Genomic DNA, 27,139 nt, shown 5'->3' on the forward strand with positions numbered 1-27,139 from the left:
ACCTGCTCTGATTCAGGTCCCCTGGTACCTGCCATCCTAGCACCCCAGCGTCCTGTATGTGAAGCCTGGCCCTGGCTGGGCGCACAGCTTTTCACCCCTGGGCCCCCTCATGGTCTTCTGGGCTCCTTGGATGCTGTCAGATTTCCAGCTTGCTTCCAAACTGTTTCTGGCATTTTTTTTTTTTTTTTTACCTGCTCAGCCATAAACCCTGGGAAGCGATGAATCTGAGGATGAGTAGTGGCTTGCACAAGTGTGGGGGGCGGGCGGCCATGGGCAGCAGGAGGCAGGGGAGGGTCTCATCATTTTGCTTCGCTGACATTTTTTGCACCTCTCCCTCCCAGCTCACTACTCTGAAGCGATGACGGTGAAGCTTTGGCCGTAGATAATTGTCCAGAGCATCCCAGGCCAAGTCCAGTCTCTCATCAGAACTTTGGGGGCGGGACTTCACTGTTGCCAGGGAAACCAACGGGTTCCCTGGAAAGGAAACCACAGTGCTTTGGCTGTGAAGATGCAGTCCCTCCCCACACTTCCTCCAAAACGAGTTCCCTCAAATCCCATCTCCCCCCACACCCCTCAAAAACACCGCCAAGGCGGCAGCATCCTGCCTCCTCCTGAGCCTGCTGAAATCCATACAAAAATGAAATCTGGCCCTGACCTTGTATTTTTCACCTCTTTTTAAAACATTCCACTGTTGCACAAGGACATGTTTTGTTTTGTTTTGTGTTTTTTTTTTTCTTCCTTATTTATCTTCCTCCCATGCCAGCTGGGGCTCCAAGTCTTTCTCTCTCCTCTTGTTGACTGGAGCCAGAAGGCAAAGGACTTCCATGTCTTTTTTCTTTCTTTCTTTCAGCTGTCAGCAAAAATAAACAACCAGGTTTATATTTGGAAAGTACGGGTCTCAGCCACCAGATCGCTATGTCCGGGGGGATAGGTTCAACTTTAGTGTCCCCTGCTGTAACTAGGCTGGAAATCCAACCTGCAGCTTGGGGCGGAGGGGGCGGGGGGCGAGCCGGCCTGGTTTTACTCACATTGACTTATTTTTTTCTTTTTTTGTGTGTGTGCTGGTAGTGGGGCTTGAACTCAGGGCCTGTGCCCTGTCCCTGAGCTTTCTTTTGTTTTTCTTTTTCCCCCCACTCAAGGCTAGTGCTCTACCACTTGAGCCACAGTTCCACTTCTGCCTTATTTGGTGTTTAATTGGAGATTAGAGTCTTATGGACTTTCCTGCCTGGGCTGACTTTGAACCGTGCTCCTTGAATTTCAGCTTCCTGAGTAGCTAGGACTACAGTCATGAGCCACCAGGTCTCAGCTTCATATTGACTTTTAAATGCCCTGGGAGGGTCACGGTGATTCTCAGACCAGAGAGAATAGCCTGGCTTTAATTAACATTAGGTCCTGGGAGAATGGCCCAGAATGACACTGGAGTGGGCAAGATATGGGCAGAAGCCCCTCATACCTGCCCCTCCTGTGGTCCCTGCCCGGGGAGGGGAGGGGGAGTCTACTCACCTGGTTTACAGATTCTCTAAGGTGGAGATTGAGATTCTCAGCCAGGCCCCGAAGCCCATGGGTTGATATTAGGAGACCAGAAAGGAAGAAAGCGGAGAGGAGGGGGCGTGTGTTCCATGTGGGGTCCTTGAATGGTTTTCCTGTCCAGCAGGAGAAGGGAAGGAGATAAAGAGATTTTAGTCTAAACCCCAGCAAATCCCTCCACCCCTGCGGCCTGGGTCTCCCCATCCCCACTTCTGCTGGGATCTGAGTCAGTGCCCACCCCCCCCCCACCTCTGGCTTACGTCCTGCTCTGCACTCACCGCTACTTTGTTTTGGTGATCCGAGCAGTTAATTTTTCACCTAAAAGTGACTCCCTGTTCCGTGAGTAATTTTAAACAAATTCTGTTCCTGTCCCTGGACTTCCAAACAAGACCCAGCTGGATTTTCCAGCAAGCTCCACAGATGTGGCTGCAGGCAGAATGAGCTTGAGGCTGTTTGGAGCCAGGGTTCCATCCACATGAAGCCCCCAGCCCCAAGTGGGGCACAGACTCCGTCACAGGGAGAGCAAGGGGTCCTGGGGACACGTCTCCGTGGGGTCGCAAGGCCTTTTGAGTCCTGTTGTGGATCGCCAATGGAGCTTTCTTGTTGATCCCTGTCAGATCTTGCTATTAGCATGAAGCTCTCAGAGTGTAGAGTAAACTAATGAATTACAGCATGATTACACAGCACATAATTAACTTTGTAATTAATATGCAACTGCCACTTAAGCTAAAACACTGCTTATAGAGACATACAGCAATAGTAAATCACAGGTCAGAAATAGCACTTTGGAATTTTCAGAAGAGCCAGCGGAAGCTGGAAATCACTGAAGGTCGTAGGGCCAGTTCATTAAAAAGCAGATGGAAGGCGAGGGTCCCTTCTCATTTCAGGATCTTCCTAAAGAAAGACCTTCATGCTACCTCACTGGGAGGACAGCCAGGCCTGGCCAGAAGGAGCCTGCACAGATGGTTTTATTTGCAAAATAAGAAAGGACTTCCCCCTTTGGGCTATGGCCCTTGGGCCCCGGCTGCACTCCTCTTTCTCCTATAGGTGCCCCCACTTAACAACTTAACTTTGCCTCTGCCCTCTTCCCCTGTGCCTACGCATGGCTACCTGGATGGGCAGTTATCTGTCCAGCAACTCTGGAACTCAGAGGTTCCTTGTGGTTCAATCCTATCATCCCCCAGCTTCCACCAGAACATTTAATCTAGAAGATTCCTTAGAAATTATTTCACTCAAGTACCTGTTCTCCAGACCAGAGATCTGAGGGGGGCGAGCACCCCCATCACCAGACAGTGGAGGCCAGGCAAGGCAGAAGGCCCTCCCTTCCACCAGACAGTGGTCAGAGCCAGGTCATTTGCTGCATGATTACACTGAGTTCTAATCCCAGGAAACTCCCCTGTCCAGCTATGTGACTTTGAAGAAATCACATGACCTCTCTGAGCCTCAGTTGCCTTAAGATCTGGGAAATGAGGCCCATCTTGGTGGGTTGGAGAGAGACTCGGGTGGAAAGATGAACTCAGAGGGGTTTGTTGCAGTGGTGAATGATTCCCACAGAGGGTGCACCTGTCTGTCCCCAAGTATGGGGGTTCGGAGAGAAGCCAGTGACACCACAATGAGCCCCATCTTTGGGGGGCTGAGGAATCAGAGAGGTTGACTGTGCAGTACTATGTGTTGGCTGTCTGGTTAGCTTGCCCCGCCTCCCCCCCCCCCCCCAGCCCAGACAGAGAGGTGTCTTTATGCCCCACCCCGGGCTGGGTTCCTGGGATGCCATTTTCCTGTCCTGTAGCTGCCAACTGGTGTGCAGATCGTTGGGCTTTAGGAGAGCTACTCACTGGCCTTTGAAGTTTCAGAGAACCTGAGTTTGAATCTCAGGTTTAACCATTTTTCTAATCCGGGGCAAGTTTTAGGCTCCTTCATGACATTTCAGTCTTTGCTCTCCTTCCTATAGATGGCGTTAATCATTCTCCTTTGGCTATGTTGTTATAATTCTCATAAAATACCAAAAGCAGGCCTGGCATTAGCAGGGTAAGGGAGGAGTTCCTATTGTTCTCATTATTGCTCAGAACTGTGAACAGGGGTGGCTGTGAACAGAGTGGCTGTGGGGGGCTGCCCACCCCCATGACCTCATGAGACAGCCCCCTACAGTCCAGGCCACCTGGACCACCTCACTCCATATCCAGGCCATTAAGCCCCCTGCTTGGAGGGAGGGGGAAGGGGGAGGAAGAGGTCAGCCTCCCAGCCAACCCAGACTCTTCCTTAGTAGCTCATGTGATCTTCCAGTCTCTGGCCTTTGCCCTTCCAGGAAGTGGCCAACCTGGGCCAGCCCTGCTGGGGGAGGGAGTGGGGCTTCTGCCACATTCTGGCTGGCTAGGTTTCTCTGAGGGTTGAGACTCCAGGAAGCCAGACCCAGGATAGGACTCAGGATTCAGTATTCCACGCTTCTTATGGGTTCTCTTCCCAGAGACAGCCTGGAGTCTGACCACACATTGTGGGGTACCCTCCCCTTGGCTTGGGTCTTGCAGGGGGAGGGGAGTCCAGTATCCCCTCCCCTCTTAGATCGGCCCTTCTCTGGAATTTTAAAACATGTTTCTTGCCAAGCATCGGTGGTTTGCGCCTGTAATCCTAGCTACTCAGAAGACTGAGAACTGAGGATCATGGTTCAAAGCCAGCCCAGGCAGGAAAGTCCATGAAACTCTTTTCTCTAATTAACCACCAAAAAAGCTGGAAGTGGAGCTATGGCTCAAGCAGTAGAGCACTAGCTTTGAGTGAAAAAGCTCAGAGACAATGCCCAGGCCTTGAGTTCAAACCCTAGGACCAGTGCGCGCGCGCACACACACATACACACACACACACACACACATACACACACACACACATACACACACACACATGTTCCTTGAAAAAGCTGTTTTGTGGTCCATTAACTTCATGATGTGGATGTCTAAGGCTGCGCCTGGCCAGCTAGTGTGCTTTGGTAGACATCCCGGGGAGGTTTCTTCTGACCAGGTGTCTGTCCTTGCAGGGAGCTCCACAGGAGCATGGATTCTGCTGAGCAGATCCCCGTGCCCACCTGGCCACGGTCCTCCCAGACAGTGGCTCTTCCCTGGCTCCTCCAGACCCTGCCCACACAGACAGACTTCACATGAGCATGCAGGCCCTTGCACAGGAGTTGCTCACTTCACATTTCCCAGAGCTCCAACTCTATCCCTGCTGGAACTTTCCATGACTGGTCTTTGTCTTCAAAACGGAGTCTGTCCAACTCTCCAACCTAGCATTCCGGCCAGGCCCTGCCTCCCTGTCACCTCCAGCTGCTCTCAGCTCTGGGCAGGCTCACAGGATGGTTCTCAGAGGTGCCCAGGTGAGGGAGGCTGAAGGGGGCCCCCCTGGATCACTCTCCATCCACAGAGGGCCCCTCCCTTATTTTAGAAATAGAACATCTCCCTAAAATGTTACTGTAAAGTCTAAACAGTACGTTTAAGAGGTAATTTAGCAGGGCTAAATTATAGGCTCATGCCTATAATCCTAGCTATTCAGGAGGCTGAGATCTGAGGATCATGGTTCAAAGCCAGCCCAGGCAGGAAAGTTCACAAGACTTTTACCTCCAATTAACTGCAGAAGTAGAGCTGAGGCTCAGGCGATAGAACATCAGCCTTGAGCAAAAATGCTAAGGGACAGCTCTCAGGGCCTGAGTTCAAGCCCTCGCAGTGGCACAGACAAAAAAGTAGAGTGTTGTTTTTAAGACCGAAATCCTGAAAATTTTCACACCATCTGAGAAGGGAGGGCAAGAAGGTGATGAGCAAGAGCACTCTGGAGACTGTAAAGCACTTCTGCTGTGAACAGAGGGGACCCAGCTGGTCCCTGCAGGGCTCCTGATGTGGGACAGCCCTCGAGAGCAAGATGGGGGCCAGATCCTGCTAGACACACCCCACTGCCAAGGGCTTTCTGGAAAGGGAGGGGTCTGGAGGGACCCCTAGCCAGCCTCAGTGCAGCAGGGCACTCAGATACAAGAAGATGGAGAATCTACACCTGGTACCCTGGGCACCACACAGGGTGCTGCAAGCAAAGCCACACTGCTTTTAGTGGGCCCACACCCCCATCACCCTTGGCTTATTAAATACCCAGGCTCGCCCTACCCTGCTCCAGGGCACTGGCTGATCCCCCAGAGATCCCTGTGGGAGCCATCTGTGGCCTGATCACAAGCTGGCCTGGACCAGCACCTGTAGGCTTGTCTGGATGGGTTAGAGGGTGAGAGAAAGCTAAGGGCCCTCGAAGCTGGAGTCTTCATGGTATAAATGTTAGGATGGGTCTGAGCAGATCACCAGATCCCTTCTGGACATAAGCCATGAAGATCATCTCTTGTTGGTTTGTTTGTGTTCATCTGACACTCTTACCTCATGTCAGTTGCTCCCTTCTGATTGGTTTTTTGCCCAGGAGAATTTCCCATCCATGCCTTCGATTTCTTATGCCTGGCTTCTCATGTGCAGAGCAGAGTGGGACAGACTGCCGTGACACTGTGGTATGAGTTTGCTTGAAGTATGGCTAGTTCACAGAGTGGTTCAACCGTGAGGGTCTCATCTGGGGGGTGGGGGGAGAAAGCCTGGGCTCTGACCTTTAGTTAGGGAACCGAGCATAGTCAGGAATGGAGTCTCTGCTAAGCTTCTGCCTCTCTGGGCTTTTCCAAGGGAGAACACCTGCAACTCTTCACCTCCTGCACTGGTTCCAGGAACTTAAGAGTGTCTGGGTGGAAGGTTATGTGGAGGATCAGCTGGACCTGTCTGGACTCTGTGGGAAGAATGTGGTGGTGGATTGGTCATGCCTGCCCTGGGTGCAGGAAGTAAGGTGCTACGCCTGGGCCAGGTGGTCCTTGTGGGCTCTGTCTAGAACTCCCTCTGAGTGCCAGATAGGTGGATTAAGAGTCTTACGGAGGGGTGGTAAGGGGACTGTTGAAAGGCCTCCTCTGCCTAGAGCTAGAGCTGTAGGAATATCTGGGAAGTGTTTACAGCCTTTGATGGGGCTCAGAAGGCCCTGCCGGTCTCCAGCCTCTTTTCTTCCCATGTTCCCCAGGGCCCTTGAGTAACTGCTCCCTGCCCCCACCCCCACTTCCTGACATCTGAGCCTTTGAAATAGCAGCAGGAGCCTCAGACAAAGCCAGGTCAGGCCACTGAGAGAGCAGTGCTATCCTGAGAGAGGCTGTGGCCTGTGCCCCTCCCAAGGCAGTGTCAGCTGGGCCTGTGGCTGGACCTCAGGGAGCACAGCACTGCCACGACACTCACCAGCCCTGCTCCTGTGGAGGGAGAACACAGTGCACAAAAACATGGCCTCTGCGATCAGACTGGAGTTTGAATCCTAGCACCGTCACTTCTCAGTGCTGTGACCTTGAGCAAGTCTTTGGATCTCTCAGAGCCCTGGTCATTGTCACTAGAGTAGAATACCACAGTAGGCTTGGGAAGCTTAAGTGAGGCAACACAGGGACCTTCGTGTCCTGCAGAGGGAGGTTCAGTCATGGTTTGCTTTCTCCTACCTCTGATGAGACACAAGTGTGGAGTGGCTTTTGGGAGTCAAAGGAAATTGGGGTCAGGGACTCGGAGTATGGCCAGAAGAGGGTTCATCCTGCTTTGGAGCCCTGTGCCCAGAAAGACAAGGCCCCCAGCTGCCACTGGGTTCCCAACCCAGCATGGGTCAGGTCAGGGCTGTGGTGGCCAATGCCAGGCTCTCCCCAGGAGGTCCTTGCTCCCTCTGCCCCGTGGTCCTAGATCAGGCCGGCAGACATCGATGCCTGGGCCCGGCCTTCGGGACCCCCCACTCTGGGAGGCTCAGGGCTGCACTGTGTCCCCTGTTAGCCAGCATGGACAGTGATGGAGTGCTTGGAAGTGTGGTCACCCTTTCAGAAGCCTCCAGTGTGAACTCAGAGCATCAGAAGCCAGTGTGAGCCTTAGCACCAGGCACCGCTTGGCTCCAGGGAAGAGGGGGTGGGACGACACTACATCTGGGTGAGTGGAGATCCAAATGCACAATTCACCTTTTGGGGTACTATTCCCTAGAGGCATCCGCACAGTGGGAAGGGAGGAGATAGCTCCTCGTGTCTCACTGTGGTGGACACAGGCTCAGAGAGGTGCAAGGCCTCCCACAGCCCCATGGTCAGGAAACTGTGGCTCCGGGCTGCTGCCTCCCACAGCTCCACCAAGCCCAGGACTTGCTCTCCCTACTCAGCCTGGAATGGGAGAACAGCTACCTGGAGCTGCTGTTCCTTCCTTCCCTCCTGTCTCTCTCCTCTGGGGTCCTTCCCAGACGCCCTTCCTCACTTCCCTAGGGAAAAGCTTTTCTTTCCTTTTTTTTTTTGTCTAGTCCTGGACCTTGGATTCAGGGCCTGAGCACTGCCCCTGGCTTCTTTTTGCTCAAGGCTAGCACTCTGCCATTTGATCCACAGCGCCACTTCTGGCCTTTTTTTTTTTTCTGTATATGTGGTGCTGGGGAATCAAACCCAGGGCTTCATGTATAAGAGGCAAGCACTCTTGCCACTAGGCCATATCTCCAAAGTCAAAGCCACTCCCCTTCATCTCTCCTGCCTCCTCTTCCTCTGCTTTGGGGGCTCCCAAAGCTAGGGAGGGGAAGATGCATTTGCTGGGCAGCCCCAGGCAGCTGCTGTGCCTGTCTGAGCTTCTGAGCCTTCTCTTTAAGTTGAGGGAGATGATCAGAGTTCACATCCGAGCTGCCCTATCTAGGACTCTCATCAAACTGTCTTCAAAATATCCCTTGAGGCCAATAGGTCAGCCATCACTGCCTAATCCAACTGCGTCCTGAATGATACTGACATCAGTTCGGCCATGATCACTTCTCTAGCCCCAAACGTCACTGTGAAAATGAAAAGGGTTGTGAGGTGCCCGTGGCTTGGCACTGTCAACCTAGCTACTCAGGAGGCTGAGATGTGAGGATTGCGATTCCAAACCAGCTCAGGCAAGAAATGCTGTGAGGCTCTTATCCTCAATTAAACACCAAAAAGCTGGGAGTGGGGGCTGGGGATATAGCCTAGTGGCAAGAGTGCCTGCCTCGGATACACGAGGCCCTAGGTTCGATTCCCCAGCACCACATATACAGAAAACGGCCAGAAGCGGCGCTGTGGCTCAAGTGGCAGAGTGCTAGCCTTGAGCGGGAAGAAGCCAGGGACAGTGATCAGGCCCTGAGTCCAAGGCCCAGGACTGGCCAAAAAAAAAAAACAACAAAAAAAAAAAAAAAAAGCTGGGAGTGGAGGTGTGGCTCAAGTGATAAAGCAACAGCCTTGAGTGAAAAAAAGCCAACCCGGAGTCCAAGGGCCTGAGTTCAAGCCCCAGTACTGGCAGATTAAAAAAGGAAGGTGGGGGGGGGGTGGGAGTGGGGGAGTGAAGAATAGAAATGAGAATGCCTGCCTGTGGACCACCTAAAATCACCATTTCCCAGTCCCAAGAATTTTCTGCAGGGCTGTGAGAGTTATCCCTCAGCTCGTGACATTCTGGATCGTATATACTCCTTGTAGTGATTGTGCATCCAGCCATCGGGTGCACCTGGTGCATCCTGTGTACACCCAACTAGGAGCCACACCTGCGCTGGGCAATGGCGGCGCATAATCACCCCCTTTCAGCGGAAGGGGAAATCCAGGCAGTTTCCACCAGGCTAGGCCGCCGGGCTGAGGGTTCAGGACCCGGATGCCAAGGGCATGGGAGCATGAGGGGGACAGCCTGCCAGGCCTTGATGGATGGGGAGGCAGGGCGTTCTGGCCTGAGGGATAGGCAGAGACCAAGGCTGGGGCTGTGGTGTTAGAGCTGGCTTTAGGCCTCAGCAAGCAGTCTCAGGTGGGGGTATGGCATGTGACTGGGAGTGATGGGAGGTGGGAGGGCAGGCCAAGAAGGACCATAATCGTGCTGGCAGTGTAGGGTGACATGTCACTGCCAAGCCTGGGCCCCATGATATCTGTCCTGCTCCCCCCGCCACCCCGAAGTCCAAACCAGGATGAGTCCCCTGCATCGCCGGGCTCTTCTGCATGGCAAGCCACGAGCAGCACCCCACAGGTCCTGGGTCAGTTGGGGCTAAGGCCTCTGCATAGGCCCGAGGCAGAGGCCGCCACGCCCACCGCTGGCCCTGCTCTCCCTGGAGGACCCAAGCTGCAGATGCGTGTGGTGCGTGCCTGTGGTGATTGAATCGTTTCTGCACACCGGTGCTCACATAGCTCCCCTGGGGACCCACCACTTGCCTGTGCAAGCTGCCATGAGATGTGTGTGTTCAAGTGCATCCGAGCCGGCCGCCTGTGTGTGCACATACCTGTTCTGAAGCAGTGCATTAGGGCACGTAGGCATTGCCGACACAGTCGGGTGTGCAAAAGCCTCTCCCTGGACGTGTGGCTGGAGGGGGTCAGGTGTGCAGATGAATGGTTCAGCCTGAAAGATAAATGCAACACTATTCACACCACTGATTGTGTTGTGGGCCTGCCACCCTAGCCTTGGAGGCTGCCTGTGTGGCTTTACATGTTCCTGGGATGGCAGTGATCTAGCAAGCTACTCAGAAGGCTGTGATTTGGAGGATCTATCTCCAAAATAGCCAGCAAGAAGCAGAGCTGGAAGCATGGCTGAAGTGGTAGAGCACCCGTTTCTGTACCTAGCAGGGGAGCCTGCCACAGGCCACTTGCTGCTCCCAACTTTGGCAGTCCTTACATAGAACAGCAGAAGCTCCAGCCTTCTTCCTTCTGCAACCCCAGCTCCGCATCCTTCAGGATAGCTCTCCCGGCCCCTCGCACACCTCAGTTCAGCGTAAGGTGTGAGGAAAGGTAGCTTTGACTGGGGCAGTGTCCAGGGGAGGGAGAGGAACAGATTTCCTGCTGTTTTCCAGGCTGCTGGCTCCACAGGACCTGCCTTGGAACAGACTTGGAGTTTCAAAAGCTCTACTCCTGCCTACATGGGGCTTTCCAACCAGCCAGAGGCTCTGGCATAGACCTCCCCTGGGGCTCCACAGGCTGTCTAGCCCAGAGAGGGAAACTGAGGCTCAGTCACTGGCCCTAGCCTTGCATAGCAGTCTGACTCTGCTCAGACAGGAGAGATTGGGTAGCAAGGCCAGAACCCCCTAATTGAGCCCCTCCAATGTACCCCAGGGGCAGATAGGCAGCAGGAAGAAACCCCGGGGCCCTGGCTGGGTGCTGGAGCTATAGCCAGGAAGGATTCTTGAGGAGTTGTAAAAGCTTAAGGGAGCTTTAGGGAGGTGGAGGCAGCTGAACTGAGCAGAGCCCAGCAGAGTTGATCTCCCGCGGTGGAGGGCGACCCCTGCTGGCCACTTCCCGAACACCAGCCACTGTGCAGAGCCCAGGCACGCTTGAATGGCTTTGGAAAGACAACCAACAATTTGGACAGGGTGGATGGAATAAAGAGGGTATCTTTTGGGGCTCGGTTATGGCTGGAGGTGCTGACAGCTAGGGGACGCTGGCCACCCATCTTGGAGGAGTGGAAAAGAGCATAGTTGCTACTTAGAAAAGCGGAGTTTAAATCTTAGCTCAGCAGTTTCCTGGCTGGATGTCTTAGGGCAATTCATGCCATTTCTCCCTTTAAAGATTCAGATAATACTTAGCAAGACTGGGCACTGACAGCTCATGCCTATAATCCTAGCTATTTTCGAGGCTTCGATCTGGAGGATCTAGTTAGAGGTCAGTGTGAGCAGCAATCCATGAAGTGCCACCCCCCAAATAACCTGCAAAATGCAGGGCTAGAGGCATGGACCAAGTAGTAGAGCAACCAGCCTACTAAGTTTGAATCCCTGAATTGAAGCCCCAGTACTGCTAAAAAGAAAAGAAAACTAGCTATGTATAGGACCCAGTCAGTCTGCCTCTTCCAAGGCCTGTTGCCCATACCTCCTTCAACCCATCCCTCCTTTGTTCCTACCTGGGACCTTTTCACTTCGGAGAAATCCATTCCTGATGTTAATAATCCCAATTTTCCACCACTTATCTCAGCACTTTAGAAACGTCATCTCAGCTGAATGTGGTAGCACATGCCTATAATCCCAGCACTCTGGAGGCTAAAGCAGAGGGTCATGAGTTAGACTGAGGCTAGAACACAGGCCACACGATTGTCCTCAGGATTCATGACATCTTCTGCCAGCTGTCTACTCCCCCCCCCCCACACACACACACTGAATTCAGTCCAGATGTGCTATCTAACCTTGGACTAACCACTGTGGCCTCAGATTCCTCCCCCAAAATAAAACCAGCTGGACAGCTAGAGTAGGGGAGCCTCAAAGCACCTTTGCCCTCAATACTCTGAGAATCTTTGACTCCAGAAGCTAATTCAGTCCAACTACCGGCCTGAAGAAGGCCCTGGAGGGGCCAGGCTGAGCTTGAACAGCGCAGGCTTGCCTCATTGTTGGCTCTCGAAAGGGAGATGACTAGCAGCCGTGGAGCCCCGTGGTGGCCAACTAGGGAGGGCCAAGTTTGTGAATTAAGAGCTTTTCTCTGTGGGTTGAGCACCCCTACTCCCAAGACTGTGGAAACTTCCAGTCAGGAAGCAAGCATTTCTCCAAACCCTGAATAAATGCATTTCCATTCTGGAAGGCCCTGCTCAGAGACAGACCTTGAGGAGACCACTAATTCTCCCTTCATACCATCCTCTCCTTCAGATAGGGAAACTGAGGAGGTCTAGAAACCAGACGTGCCTGAACTACATTGTCCGGGCATAGAGACCCCAGGACTCCTTGGTTTGAAGGAGGAGATGGGGGTACAGAAGAAGGGACCCCAGTCCCCACTGGGCAGCGTTCTGGTTGGTCCTCTAGGTGCTGATGCTCGCCAACAGCGCCCCCTGCTGGCCTTTTAGGCTGCCGCAGGTCCTTTGTCCTGGTGGAGTGGGGCTGTGGGTGCTTATCCGGCCTGGGGTTTCTTTGTGCTTCTCGCTTAGTCACTCAGATGACCCAGGCTTGGCGTATTATGTTCCTTCAGCTTGGTGTCGCTCTTCCTGGCTATGGCCAGGGTGGGCTGGACCTCCACAGCCCCTGAATTCCACCCAGATAGGGCCTAGAAACAAGAAGTAAGGTACCGGCTTGTCCCCGCTTCCCCAGGGAGGTCCTGGGGCGCTGAGTGCTGGCCAAAGCTCTGCAGGTGAACTCAGGCCCTGCTTGGCGGTCCTCTGGAATAGTAAGAGGACCTGCACTGCCCCCCCACCCTTCACCTGCAACCCCACAGCAGCCTCAGTGGGGGCTCCCCTGGGACCTGTTCAACAACAGAGTTGTTATGGGAACGCTGGGATCCTGGAGCTGCCTCTGTTTTCTCGTCTACAAAGTGGGGATGTAGCGGCATCTCTCTGTGCCCAGGGCATGGCCTGGCACCTGACTAGGCCTAGGAGGACCGCAGTAGATTGTCACCGACGAGGAGTGAGAATGCAGGCTTGGGGGGCTGGGGATATAGCCTAGTGGCAAGAGTGCCTGCCTCGGATACACGAGGCCCTAGGTTCGATTCCCCAGCACCACATATACAGAAAACGGCCAGAAGCGGCGCTGTGGCTCAAGTGGCAGAGTGCTACCCTTGAGCGGGAAGAAGCCAGGGACGGTGCTCGGGCCCTGAGTCCAAGGCTCAGGACTGGCCAAAAAAAAAAAAAAAAAAAAAAAAGAGAATGCAGGCTTGGGCACTGGCTTCTGTTCTCTCACTCTGCTTGCTGCATGAAGCCATGCAGGTCTTAGCACAGTAGCACATTGCATCAGTCCCTGGGAGATGATGCACACGGGGGGATGGGTGGACACACGGGCACTGACAGAGAAGTTGGACATTTGGGAGTATAAAAGTGTGGTGGGTGGAATGATGGTCAACAGGGTGAGAGTGAGGGAGAGGAAGTAAATATGGGGCCCGCCCCCCACCTTTACCTTCTCACCCAAGGACTCCAACATAAAGCGTACCAAAAGTGCAAATGTAGGGCTGGGAATATGGCCTAGTGGTAAGAGTGCTTGACTCGTATACATGAAGCCCTGGGTTTGATTCCCCAGCACCACATATATAGAAAATGGCCAGAAGTGGCTCTAGTGGCTCTAGTGTCAGAGTGCTAGCCTTGAGCAAAAGGAAGCCAGGGACAGTGAGTCCAAGGCCCAGGACTGGCAAAAAAAGTGCAAATGTCCAAAGGCTCAGCCCCCTCCCATCAGAAGAGTATGTTCTTTAGATTAATTCATGCGTGTTGTCTGTTGCTGCAATGACAAGATTAGGGTTCCCTCACACTGAATGGGGTCGGGAATGTGAGCCTCCCACGTGGAGGGGAGGAACCTAGGCCCGGCCTGGGTAGGTGGACAAACCTAGTAGAGGATCCAGATTTCAAACAATCCTTGTGTTTTGGAATCTTACACAGCTGTTAAAAATGAAAGGACTCTGTTTTGAATGGGAATAAACTTTGGCATACATATGTACATATACATATCCCCCTCTACATTTATATGTGTTTATATATGTTGTTTATCATACACAGCTACAATACATTTTGGTATTATTTGTCCTCCATTTATTATTAAGGGGAAAAAGTAAGAACCAGATAGTATAAATAGGATGATGTCATTAAGGAGTAACACTGGTCAAGATGAATTGTACTCATATACCGACATGCTGAATTGTAACCCCCTGTACAACTACTTAAAGATAATAGTACAAGCCAGGTGCCAGTGACTCATACTTGTAATCCTAGCTACTAAGGAGGCTGAGATCTGATGATCAAGGTTCAAAGTCAGCCCAGGCAGGGAAGTCCATGAAACCCTTATATCCAATGAGCCAGCAAAAAAGCTAGAAGTAGCACTGTGGCTTAAGTGGCAGAATGTTAGCCTTGAGCAAAATAAGCTCAGGGACAGCGCCTAGTCCCAGAGTTAAAGCCCCAGGACCAATAATAATAATTTTAAAATAGAAAGCTATCATTTAATTTTTTCATGGTGATTATCCTGAGGCTTGAACTCGGGGCCTGAGTGCTGTCCCTAAGTTTCCTTTGCTCAAGGCTAGCAATCTACCACCTGAGCCAGAGCGTCACTTCGCTGAGTAGTTGACATTACAGGTGTGAGCCACAAGCACCTGGCTTTGTGTGAGTGCTTTAAGGGAAGCAACAGCAGGCATGGTGGGTTTGGGGCTTGCTTTGTGGGACGAGCACCCTGGGCGTTGGCTCTCCCGGGACACAGGGCTGAAGGCAGGCAGTAGGATGCTCCATCCACAGGGTGCCCATGTGGAGGCCAAGAGACAGGCAGGAAACAGCCAGCTCCTCCTGGCCTTGGCCCCTTGAATTAGAACCTCAGTTTCCCCTGGTAACCCAGAGACACTGCATGCTCCCTGAGAGGAGAGGCCCGCAGCCCCCTTCCACAAAGGGGGGCAGAGTAGTGTGGCAGGGTTAGAGATGGTCGGCCCTACTTGTCCTCTGTATGGCTCTCTGCATGCGGTGGGAGGGGCCCTGCTGCGAGTGGGAGGAGCCCGCTGCGAGTGGGAGGTGATCTTGGACCTGTGCCAGTGATCTTGGACCTGGCCACTGAGCCATGCAAGAGCCGTCATGCAGTGTCTGTCATTGCTGCTGTGGCCTAGCGGAGGGGCCTGGGGACTTGGAGCTTTCTGGAACCAGGGGAGCCTCCTCCACTTAACTCCACCAAGCGGAAGGAATGCCACTCGGGTGCCAGTGGCACACCTCTACTCCAGAACAAGGGAGCCCAGTGTCCAACACAGGGACTACCACCAACGGTGAACCCCATGCAGTGGGGCTGGCCAAGGGTGGGGGTAGGGAGCCCTAGGCATGAGCTCCCTGTGCCGCCCTGCAGACTCTCTTCCTGTCTCTAAGCCTCAGTTGGTTTCCTGGTCTGCAGAATTGGTGTGGTGCTTCTCCCTGCACCTGTGGCTCAGCCTGTAATCCTAGCTACTCAAGAGACTGAGATCTGGGGATCCTGGTTTGCAGCCAGCTCAAGCAGGAAAGTCCGTGAGACTCCTATCTCCAATTAACCAGCAAAAAAGCCAGAAGTGGCGCTGTGGATCAAGTGGTAGAGCGCTAGCCTTGAGCAAAAAGGCTCAGGCACAGCACCTAGTGAGTTTAGATCCCAGGAATGGCACAAAAAAGGGGGTGGTGCTAACTATCAAGTGAACACATGCACATCAGGCTCACGGAGAGCATCTCAGCATCCCCTTGCCTCTCCAGGCCAGCTGTGCCCACGCAGCCCTGGAGGGGAAGGGCGGTCTGGGTGCCTGGAGTGGGCAGAGGCCACCATGATGGAAAGGGCCTTGTAGGCAGGGAGGTGGAAAGATCCCACCACTGACACGGGGTGTCATCTTCTTCCTGCAGGCTGGACGTTCATGGCTCTCGGGTAGAACCCAGCGAAACAGCCAGAATGAATTCTATGGACAGACACATCCAGCAGACCAACGACCGGCTGCAGTGCATTAAGCAGGTGGGTTAGGGCTTGGGGGTGTAGGCAGGACAGGAAGGGGCAGAGCAGGAGGGACTGGAGTCTGTGCTGGGCGTCAGGGGAGAAAGATAGTGGGCAAAGGCCAACCTTACACTGGTATCTATCCTCCATTCCTGGCTCTGAGTGCCAGCTTGTCCTTTCCTTGCTGTATGACTGTGAGCCAGTGTCCTGCCCTCTCTGGGCTCTGAGCTGTGTGGTCCATACGGTGACTGCCTAACACGATGATCCTCTTTCTGCTACCTCTCCAGAGCTAAGCTCCCTGCCGCTGGCTTCCAACTGTTCACTGATAGAAGAGAAATAGGCTGGTGTTGGTGGCTCACATCTGTAATCCTGGCCACTCTGGAGGCTGCAATCTGAGAATCATGGTGCAAAGTTAGCAGGGGCAGGGAAGTCCATGAGACTCTTATCTCCAGTTAACCACCAGTGGCTGGAATTGGAGGTGTGGATCAAGTGGTAGAGTGCTAGCCTTGAGGGGAAAATACTCAAGGACAGTGCCCAAGCTGAGTTCAAGCCCCAGGATTGGCACAAAAGACAGAAAGAATGAGAGGCAGAGAGAAGCAGAGAGAATGTCCTGGGAAATTAAATCATATCATAGAAAAGGAAGCTGAGGTTGGGCTACTAGCTCGTAGCTTGGCTCCTAGCTACTCAGGAGGCTGAGATCTGAGGATCACAGTTCAAAGTCGGCTCAGGCAGGAAAATCCACGAGATTCTTATCTCCAATTAACAACCAGAAAACTGGAAGTGGCACTGTGGCTCAAGTGGTAGAGTGCTAGCCTTGAGCAAAAAGAATCTCAGGGACAGAGCCCAGGCCTTGATTTCAAGCCTGGGACCGCCAAAAAAAAAAAAAAAAAAGGAAACTGAGTCACAGAGAGGGCACCCCACTAGTACTGAGAAGCCCAGCATGGCACGTTCCCCATCCATCCATTTCTCAGCTTGTCAGGTCGAGTGCCCCACCTGGTGGCTACATGGTATGAATCGCCCCAGGGTTCAACCTCCCTGCCCAGACCTGGGGTGGCCAGAAGGAAGCAGGGGTGGGAGGAGCGCTGACTTTGGCATCAGGCAATCTTGGACCCCTAAGTCCTTATTTTCCTATGTGCCCAGTGGGGGCTTAAGCTTGGCTCTGAGGCTTTCATTCATCCAGGCCCCACCAGCCTACCTAGCTGGAGGCTCTGAGGGGATTGTGGGTGTGACCGGCAGCCCAACCCTACATGAGTGGCAGTGGCCTGTCTGTGGAGGGGAGAGGTGTGCACAGCCCCCAGCTAGAGTGGACTCAGCAGAGAGCTTGGGAAGCCACCATAGGCCAGGCAGTGCTTGGTACAGCCTCCCCATGGTGCCCTCCCAGGGCAACTAAGGCAATTCCACAGGAATAGGGGGAGGTGTCCCTTGAATTGGCATCAAACGGAGCAATCTTGGGAGCCAGTGCAAAATCTGCTGAGAGGAAATTGAAGAAAGACTTGTTAAAGATTGAACCCAGCCCAGTCGCCACCCAAATGTCAATTACAGGTCTCTGCTCACCTTCTTCCCATAGAATAGAAACCAGACCCTGTGCTACCTCCATTCCTTCCCTCCCTCCTGCCCTCCCTCTTCCCCCCCTCCCTCCCTCCCTCCCTCCCTCCTTCCCTCCCTCTTCCTCACCTTCCCTACCTCCTCTGCTCTCAGGTCTCTCCCAGCTCTGCCTCTGACCCGGTTTACCTGCCCTTAGCTGGGCTCATGATGATCCCTTGCCCAGCCATAGTCCTGCCCCGTCTTTGTGAGCCCTCCATGTGCCAGGTGCACAGCTCAGGAGAGCCCCCCCACACCTCTGCTGGGCCTCCCCTCCCTGGTGTGCTCTCTCTTTCTCTCCCTTTCCTTTTCCCTCTCCCTCTTCCTCTCTTCCCCAGGATAGCAAACCTGAATATCCATCAGAAGAGACCCTGATAAAACCCTCTCTTACCTCCTTCGTGAAATGGACATCTTAGTGGATTCCTGCTGCTCAAGGAGTGCTGGAGGGCCCACTGCCTTCCCTACTCACTCCAGACAGGCAGACTCCCTGTATGCCTCCTGGGGCCCTGCACAGGCCAGGCAGGGGCACGTTTGTGGGCAGCAGAATGCCCTCAGGATGCTCCTCTGGACCTTCAGACCTTCCCAGCCCTCCCACTCCTCCCAGCCCAGCCTCCTGGCCCCCCTCTCTGGTTCCAGCCATTTAGGCATTTCATTCCCCAAACACTCCCTGGCCCGTCATCTCTGCAGCCACCACCATCAACTACTTCCACCATGTCCCAGCTTTGAGGGATCCAAACAACCCAGGGCTCCCTCTCAACACTATGGCCCCTCAGAGCCCCCATCATCAGGCTCCACAGCCCTCCTGAACCCGGGCACTTTGGGGGGCATGTGTGTACCCCTACTGGAGCCTAAGGGCTTTCTGGGCACCCAGAAACACATCTGCCCTACCTCCAGCAAGACGTGGCTTCAAGGCTCCCACCAGGCTACATTTTGTCATCTCCAAATCTGCAAAGTCTAGCTAGTTAGAGCCTGGCCCAGGGTGGGGCCTGTGTATTACGATACTCAGGCTAGGAAGGAGTAGACCACCACAGGGATGGATGGATGGATGGATGGATGGATGGATGGATGGATGGGTAGGTAGATGAGTGGGTGGGTAGAGATGATAGATGGATGGATAGGTAGCTGGAGAGATCGACTTCCGGGTGAATGGGTGGCTTGGGAGATGAATTAATAGATGGAAGAGGGCTGGACAATGGAGTGAATGGATGAATGGATGGGTGGACAGGTGGAAAGATGGATGGATGCCTTGATTCACTTTGAATGAATGGATGGATAGACGCGTGGGTGGAGGCATGGGTAATTTGATTCATAGAGGGGCTGGTGGGCCACTGTGTTGGTAAGAGTCTGAATCTGTCCCAGGGTAGCCCACCCCCACAGACTCAGCAGACACAGGACACCAGCCAAACCCTCTGAGGAGTTGTGTGGATGAGCGAGCTTAGGAAGCACAAGACATTCGTGTCCAGTACCAGCCAGCCTCTGATCCCACTGTGTGCCCATCCTATTCCATCCTAGGCTGGCCATACTTGCCCTGGCCTGGCCTTAGCCCCTCTCTGTACCAGTAGGGTCCCTTGTGAAGTGACCAGGCTAGCAGAAGGGACATCCTTTGGACAATTGACTGACCACCCACCACTTCCTGTGGGCTCCACTTTGTGCCAATCCTAGGTGAACAGGAGTCTTGACCTTTAGGTAGCTCATGAGGAAACAAGAATCTAGGTGTTCATGCTTGTAATCCTAGCTACTCAGGAAGCAGAGATCTGAAGATCACAGCTCAGAGCCAGCCTGGGCAGGAGAGTCCGAGAGACTTTTCTCCAATTATCCAGCAAATAGGCCAAAAGTGGAACTGGCTCACTTGGCAACAGGGTTCCTCACAAATGCTGTCCCTCACTTTGGCAGTGGCCCTCCAAGCTGTCATCCATCACCCATATTCACAGATGAGGATGCCGACGCAGGGGCTGTGTCAGCGCAGTGGCAGGGGCAGGGTTTGGAACAGGTGTGTTGTGTTTGTGTTACCAAATCACATGACATCTCCTTAGTGCATTTTGGCCAGAAAAAGACAGCTGCCATAGCCACAACAAGTGCCGGGACCACAGACACAGGGCCCCTGTGCAACAACCAGCCAGGGGAGTCCCTGCTGCTGGCTCCACCCATAAGCTGTGCCCAACCCAATCCAGCCGTCTGGGCTGAGAGCCACACTCGTGCACCCAGACGCCTAAACGGGGGTGGGCGGGTGCTATGATCACTTATGTGCCAGCAGCAGGGAGCAGCAAAGGGGAGCAGGGGCTGTTGACCCTGCTAATTGGGTGTGACATCGTGTAAATAAATGGAACAACTCGGTTAGCAGGGCAGCGAGGTGCCTGGCAGGAATGGGCTGACACTGTGTAATGGCTTTCCCCAAGAAGCCCACATGCAAGTCCAGGCCATGTGGAGAAGAGCAAAGGCCCAGGGCCATCCTCCAGAAGAGCAGGGCTCAGGATGCAGAAGCCCTGCTTGTCCCCTGCAAGTCAAGGGACAGTGGCTTGCTGAGAGCCGGCCTGAGTGCCACCAGCAGTTGTGCCATGGGAGAGCCAGGAAACCTCTAGGAGCCAGAGTCTGAGCCAAGGGCAGCCCGCATGGGAGTGCCCCGTGTCCGGCGCCTGCTAGGCCACCCAGACCTCGTTTCTTCAGCACCTAGCCCCATCTCAGAGGCATGGCCTGCTTGCTCTCTTTCCCTTCGATCCATTCTCTTCTGCTATGTTGGGGAGGGAGGGATTTCTCAATGATTTCTCTTTCTCCTGACTGTTTATCTTTGTTTGTTTGGTGCTAGTCCTGAGACCTCAAACTCTCCATTGCCTTTTTTTTTTTCTTTCCTTTCTTTTTTTTTTCTTTTTTTTTTCTTTTTTTTTTTTTTTCTGGTGTTGGCCTTGGAGCTTGAACTCAAGGCCTAGGCACTGCCCCTGAGCTTTCTTGCTCAAGGCTGGGGTTCTACCACTTTTGCCACAGCTCCAGCTATTTTGGTGGTTAACTGGAAATAAGAGTCTCACAGACTTTCCTGCACAGGCTGGCTTGGAACAATGATCCTCAGATCTCAGCCTCCTGAGTAGCTAGGATTACAGGTACGAGCCCCAGTGACGGGCTCTTTTGACTTGTTTGCTCACATCTGGCACTCCATCCTGCTGGGGAAGGGAAAAGAGGTGTGCAGAGGGGGGCTGCAGGAGTTCACCGGCCCTGGCCTGTCATCTGCCCTTTCCTGAGCATCTCCTCCCAGGTTGGAACTGAGGTCTTTCTTGCTCAGCCTCTTCCCCCACATGCTACACGTGCCAGCCTCTGTCCTGGAGCTTCATGCTGCCTCTCTCTCTTTACCCACAGCACTTACAGAATCCTGCCAACTTCCACAATGCCGCCACGGAGCTGCTGGACTGGTGTGGAGACCCACGAGCCTTCCAGAGGCCCTTCGAGCAGAGTCTGATGGGCTGCCTGACCGTGAGTGCAAATGTCCCCATGGTGCTGGCAACCCCGGGGGGTGGGGGCAGGGGAAAGTGGGGGGGGGGTAGGGGAGAGCAAGGGGCGGGGGACAGGCTGTCCCTGTGTCCAGGAGGCACCAGATCATGGGAGTGAGAGCTGGAAGGGTAGCCCTGCTGTGATGCCTGGGTCTGATGAAGAGATTCTGTGGCTTCTCTATACTAGAGAGAGACAGGCTCACCTGGTGGGGGTCAGTGTTCTCCTACAAGGGAAGCAAGGAAACTTTTGGAGGGTTCTCAGCCTTCCTTCTCACCAGACATTCATTCTCTCACTTACTGAACATTTTTTGAGCTCTTATCATTGCTGTTCATCCATCCATCGTCCATCTATAGCCACCCATCCATCCATCATCCATCTACTCATCTACCTACCATCCACCTTCCATCTACAGCCACCCATCCACTCACCCATCCATTCATCTATCCATCCACTCACCCATTCATTCATCCATCCATCCATCCTCCAATCCATCCACCATCCACCTTCCATCTACAGCCATCCATCCACTCACCCATCCATTCATCTATCTATCCACTCACCCATTCATTCATCCATCCATCCTCCAATCCATCCACCATCCATCCATATCTGCCCATGTATCCATCCATATCCATGTCCCTATCCATCCATCCACATCTATCCATCCATCCATCCATATCCATTCATCTATCCATCCACTCACCATCCATCATCCATCCATCCTATCTATTCATCATCCATTCTTCCACCATATATCATCCATCACCCATATATCCTTTTGAAGCATTTATTGAGCGTCTGTTACATCCACCTGTCTAGCCAAATAAACACTATTGATGTCTAATTTCCCATGTGTGACTCCCTGTGCTGAGAGTTTCTGAAGTGGGATGGTCAGTGTGTAGAAGTGACTGGAAAAATCACTGATAAGGAGGGCCACATGGAGAAAAGAGTTCCCATCTGCCTTCAAGGTAGAACTAGTCAAGAAAGCCACTTTTCCATAAGCTGAAGGGTGCCAAGCAGCTGGGGACCATGAGAGCAACCCCAGGCCCCAGAACAACACATCCGCACACACAGATGCCCAGGGAGCCCAGAGAGTGAGAGCTGGCTCTTGGATACACACTGGACAGAGGCCTGGCCTAGACAGAAGTCAAGGCATGACTTGCCGGGCTGACGAGAATCATATATAAGCCTCTGGCAGCTTGTGGTGTCCGGAACCCAATGGCCTGCATTCATAAGCATGCAGTGCCTATGAGGGCAGCCTTGGAGGATGGCCGCACAGAGGCCCTGAGTCAGCTTTGAAGGGTGTGTGGGCAAGGGCTTGCTGGGAGATGGACTGTCTCAGGTGTGCACAGGATGGGGCAGGATGCTGCCCAGGGTCCCACTGTGGATCTAAAGGCGCTGTAATTCCTAAAGAGCTCCAGGCGACAAGGGAGACAGGAGCTCAGTGTGGCTCCAACTTGGAAAAGGAGAAATTATGGCTTGGGCAGTCACCAGGGCCCCCATTTTGAGAGAGGCTGAGCTGGTCCATGGTGCATGCTGTCTCCCAGAATCCACTTGGAAAGCTCCATCCTGTCACCCACCCAGCTCACAGAGGAGGACATCGAGACCTATCACTGACTGCCAGGCCACCCAGCCTCGGACTTGGACTCTGGTGAGGCCTGTCTGCCTCCACAATGGGAAGTCTAGGCCATAGGGTTGCCTGGTAGGGAGGCAGCTCAGACCCTCCCAGGATGCCTCTGTTCTGTCAGAAACCTATGCATACCATCTGGCTCCCTGCAGGCCACCCGCCTTTCCTCCCCCAGCCTCCCCTCCCCCTCCCCCAGCCAGCTTAATCCTCTTTGTGGGGATCATGGCTCTGCCTAAGCCCAGGACATAGACAGATGTTGCCCAATGTCCCCTTGCTCCCACCCCAGCTGTGGGGAAGGAAGGAGTTCCTCCTAGCACACTGCCCTGAGACTGACCCGCCGAGGACACAGGACTGAATTGGATAAAGGGCCCTGGCCAGCCTGGATAGATTAGTAACCACCCTTGCTTCACCTCTGTTGTTCATTCATTCATTCATTCATTTAGTAATCCTTCACCAAGGGCCCTCACCATGGGCCAACACTGTGGCCATGCTGATCTACTCAGGAAGGACATTGACCCCCCAGGAACCAAGCAGGAGAGCAAACAAGACACGTCAGAGCCCTGGGAAGACAGGCAGCGTGCAATACAGGCGACCTCCCTGGGAGGATGAAGGTCTTCTCTAGTCTGAAACAATGGCTAGTGCAAAGGCCCTAGGGTTTGGATCTAGTGGAGGAATTTAAAGGAGGCTCAGGAAGGGCAAGGCACAGGTCAAGGGCCTGCAAGGTTCAGAGAAAGGAGCCTGGCTCTTAGCTGCAAGGTGTGGCAGGCAGGAGAGCGAGGGGCAGTTGGAAGGGGGCAAAGGAGAGCTGCGGAGGCTTCCAGAAGGAAGGAAGACCTTGCAGGGCCTGGGAGATCTAGTGCCTGCCGCTCAGCAGAGGGAGTCTTTGCCCCCACCCGGTCACAGCAGCTAAGGCCAGAGCCACTATGGGTAGACTCAGGAAAGGCACGGCCAGGAGGCTGCTAGGCGCCCATGCTGTACCCTGGTGCTTGGAGAGCCCAGGCTCTCCCAATCCTGAGCACAGCCCTAGCTCCTTCGTCGCCACCATAATGGGGTGGCCTCCAGAAGCTGGTTCCAAATTCCACGTAACCTGGACAGCACACGGGGCCTAAGCAGCTCAGGTTCAATTCCAGAAGGTGACTCTGGGCCCTGACCACTGGAGTGTAGAAGCCCTGGGCCACTCCGGGGCCTCTGCACCCACTGCCCCGCTTCCTCAGAGGCAGAGCATGCTTAGCCGTGCACCTAGGGAGCGGCCAGAAGAGGCAGGAGGCACCCAGCAGCCCCCACCACTCCAGGGAAGGCACCCCCAGGCCTCAGCGTACACCCTCCCCCCCCCATCCTCGAACCTCACTGCCTACCTGCTTTGGCCTGCTGTCCTGGCAATGGAAAAGGCATTTGGTACCCATTTCACAGATGAGGAAACGGAGGCCCGCAGAGGAAACCACTTAGGCGAGGCGGCTAACTTGCAAGTGGCAGAAGCAGACTCCTGTCTGACTTTCAAGCAGCTGCAGATACTTCCCTGTGTATGAAAGCAGGAAGTAAGGCCCCTATCCCAAGCGGTGTAAGGTGTAGCCACGGGCAGAACCAGGACAGGAACTTAGTCAGGCCCAATCGTGCACCTGGAGATGAAGTGCAGTGAGGTGAAGTCATTTGACTTGGATTGCAGAGGATGGGGAGGGGCAGCATTAGAAGAGGCTGCTCTTACTTCCTGGAGGAGGTCCAGCTCCATGCCCCTCTTCTCCAGAGCCAAGCAGCTTGTGTAGGGAGCTGATAGCACATTTCCTGTGACCTCCAGCTCCCATCACGTTTCCCTCTGTGGCATAGAGCAGGACCCCCTGCCTGAGAGCACGTGTCAGGGGCCCACGGACCGGTAAGGACCAGCCACCAGCAGAGGGCAGTAGGGCAGCCGCCACCTCGGGCCTCGACGCTGGGGGAGGGGGGAGACGGGGCATGGGAAGTTCCCAGAGTGCCAAGTGCCATGCCCACCAGAGTGGCCTCGGCCTTTTGAAATCACGGCATCTTAGCTGGGCCCAGCTCCCCACCCCCACCCCAGTGCCACTCAGACCTCACTTCTCAGGACTAACCCAAAGGTCTTCGGCTTTGGTCCGGGAACTAGGGTCCTGGGGTTTAGTGGGGCTCACTCTGTCACACCTGTGCTGTGTGATGTGGAGTGAGGCCTCGCCCTCTCTAGTCTCAGTGACAAGTGGACACTCTCACCTCCCTAGCCTGTCTATACTCACAGCAGCCTGCACTCAGCGAGTCCCTGTTGCTCAATAGTGTCTAAAGCCAGAGCAACAGGATTGGCCAGTGCTGGCTAAATATGGAGACCTTTGCCTCCCTGGCCTGACCCGGCTCTGCAGGTTGGGAACTATGGCCTTAACCCTTTGTAGGCTGGAAAAGAAACTTTTTTTTCTTTCATTTTGTTTTTGTTTTTTGTTGTTTGGCTTGGTTTGGTGCTAGTACTGGGGCGGGAACATAAGGCCTGGCTATCTCACTTGGCTTTTTCATTCAGGGCTCGTGTTCTACCACTTGAGCCACAGTTCTTCAGGCTTTTTGCTCGTTAATTTGAGATGAGGGTCTTTCTGGTTTGTCCGTGATCATCAGATAGAGCCTTCTGAGTAGCTGGGATTACAGGAGTGAGCCACGGTGCCCGGCTAGACTGTTTGGGCCTGTGTCCTGGTTCTGTCCCTCACTGCCATGCCAAGCTTCTGTTCTAATTCATCCTTGTTTGCTCCTCTGGAAACAAGAGATAAGGATCCCCTGGTGGAAGTGAGTGTCCTGTGCTGTGTTGGCTGAGCCCTAGTCCCTCCCAGCGCCAACCTCTCGCGCTCCTTCAGCATTGGCTTTTCCGTAGTGCCTGCCTCAGCCCTGCACCCGTCCAAACCCAGCTCCAGCTGTGCTCCCTGGTGACCCCCAGGGCTCACCTGCCAGAGGCAGAGGACACCAGAGGCAGTGTCTGAGCCTCAGCAAGCCCGAAGCCCAGAACCTTCTAGGCTCTCCAGATGTCTACCTACACACTTGGAAAATGAGTTAGGAACCTGAGTTTTCCTATAGAGAGACTGACAGTGAGGGTACCCCAACCTGGGGTGATCTAGATACTCTTGGGACAGAGAGAGAGAGACAGAGACAGACAGCACCTGTGGGAAAGAGCACAGGGGAGCCCTGGGCCTCCAGCCAGGGGCTAAACAAGCACCCCACGTGTCTGTGACCAAGTACCTCTTCCTTCCAGTCTGGTTTGGACATCAGCCCAGCCTGGGGTGTTCCCAGGAGAGAGGGCCCTGGGTTCCATTCCCCGAGGCACTGCTGGACCTGGGAAGAACTTTCTATTGGTTCCTCCCTGACTCAGTGAGACGCTTTCTCTGCCTGCAGTGTCTCTGTCTTAAGTGAGGAGGTGATCTTATTACCAATAAATCTCTCTCTCTCTCTCTCTCACACCTATTTTTAAAAAAAGAGCTGGAAAGCCAGGCACTAGTGGCTCACGCCTGTAATTCTAGCTCCTGAGGAGGCTGAGATCTGAGGATCCTGGTTCAAAGCCAGCCCAGGTAGGAAAGTCGGTGAGACTCTCATCTCCAATGAACCACCAGAAACTTTGAAGTGGAGCTGTGGCTCAAGTGGTAGAGAACTAACCTTGAACAAAAGAGCTCAAGGACAGTGCCCAGGCCCTCTGAGTTTAAGCTCCACAACCATTAAAAAAAAAAAGAAGAAGAAAAGAAAAAGAAGAGCTGGAAGTGAAGATGAGACTCAAGTAGTAAAGCACCAGCCTTCAAGGAAAAAAGTATGAATTCAAGCCACAGTACTGCATAGATAGACAGACAGAATCAGATAGAATCAGATGGGGAGCATGCATATATCATAGATGGATGGATAGATGGATGGATAGAATCAGGTGGGGGCATGCATAGGTAGATAGGTAGGTAGAGAATCAATCAGATGGGGGAGGGGCGCTATTCTGTGGGATCCAGGGAACAGGCCTGAGCCCATGGCAACCTGTGTGGGGCTCTGGAGAGACCCCACGTAGCTCTGGCTGGGATGGCAGGCAGCCTGGGACTTGAGGATGAGGCTTCCCCTCCTCAGAAGCAGCACTGCCACATCTGGGAGCACTTCTCCCAGTCAGCCATGGCCACCCCAGCTGTTTTCCACTGCAACTCCATTTTCCCAGGTTCCTCCTTCTTAATAAGGAAACCTCATTTGGCTGCTGCTAACGAGGAAGGCGGGCGGGAGGGAGCTGCTCTGCCAGTCATGGGATGCCTGGGAAGGGTGGGGACAGGGTGAAGCCAGATGGGCTGGAGCTTCCAGAGCCTTTTGTGGGGCCCCTGGAGCACCCTGACTGTACTGCCTCTCCCACAGGGAGACTAACCGCCCTTCCATTCTCCTACCTCTCAACTCAGGTATGACCTTGAGCTCCAATTCAGTCAGTCTAAGGCTCAATGCTAGAGGCAAACTCAGGCTGAACTCCAGGGTCCTGCACTCAGGCCAGGGATCCCTGGCCATGCGTGACAGCTCTGCCCTGGAGACCAGGGGAGGCATGTGCTGAGCTGCTCTGTATGTGTGCATGTGTGCTAG

The 27,139-nt window shown here is 53.9% G+C and overlaps 1 protein-coding gene across 4 annotated transcripts in view; it reads left to right on the top strand.

The window, feature by feature from the left end:
- Zmiz1 (zinc finger MIZ-type containing 1) overlaps positions 1-27,139 on the top strand; it is a 225,900-nt gene that overhangs the window by 106,971 nt on the left and 91,790 nt on the right. For all 4 annotated transcript variants that reach the window (XM_048339140.1, XM_048339143.1, XM_048339142.1 and 1 more), the window contains exons 5-6: positions 15,810-15,915; positions 20,821-20,934. In XM_048339140.1, coding sequence (XP_048195097.1) covers positions 15,856-15,915; positions 20,821-20,934 — 174 coding nt within the window. In that variant the 5' untranslated portion in view covers positions 15,810-15,855. The remainder of the gene's footprint in view (positions 1-15,809; positions 15,916-20,820; positions 20,935-27,139) is intronic.

This window comes from Perognathus longimembris, chromosome 2 (assembly GCF_023159225.1).
Source record: "Perognathus longimembris pacificus isolate PPM17 chromosome 2, ASM2315922v1, whole genome shotgun sequence".
In the NCBI taxonomy this organism is placed as follows: Eukaryota; Metazoa; Chordata; class Mammalia; order Rodentia; family Heteromyidae; genus Perognathus; species Perognathus longimembris.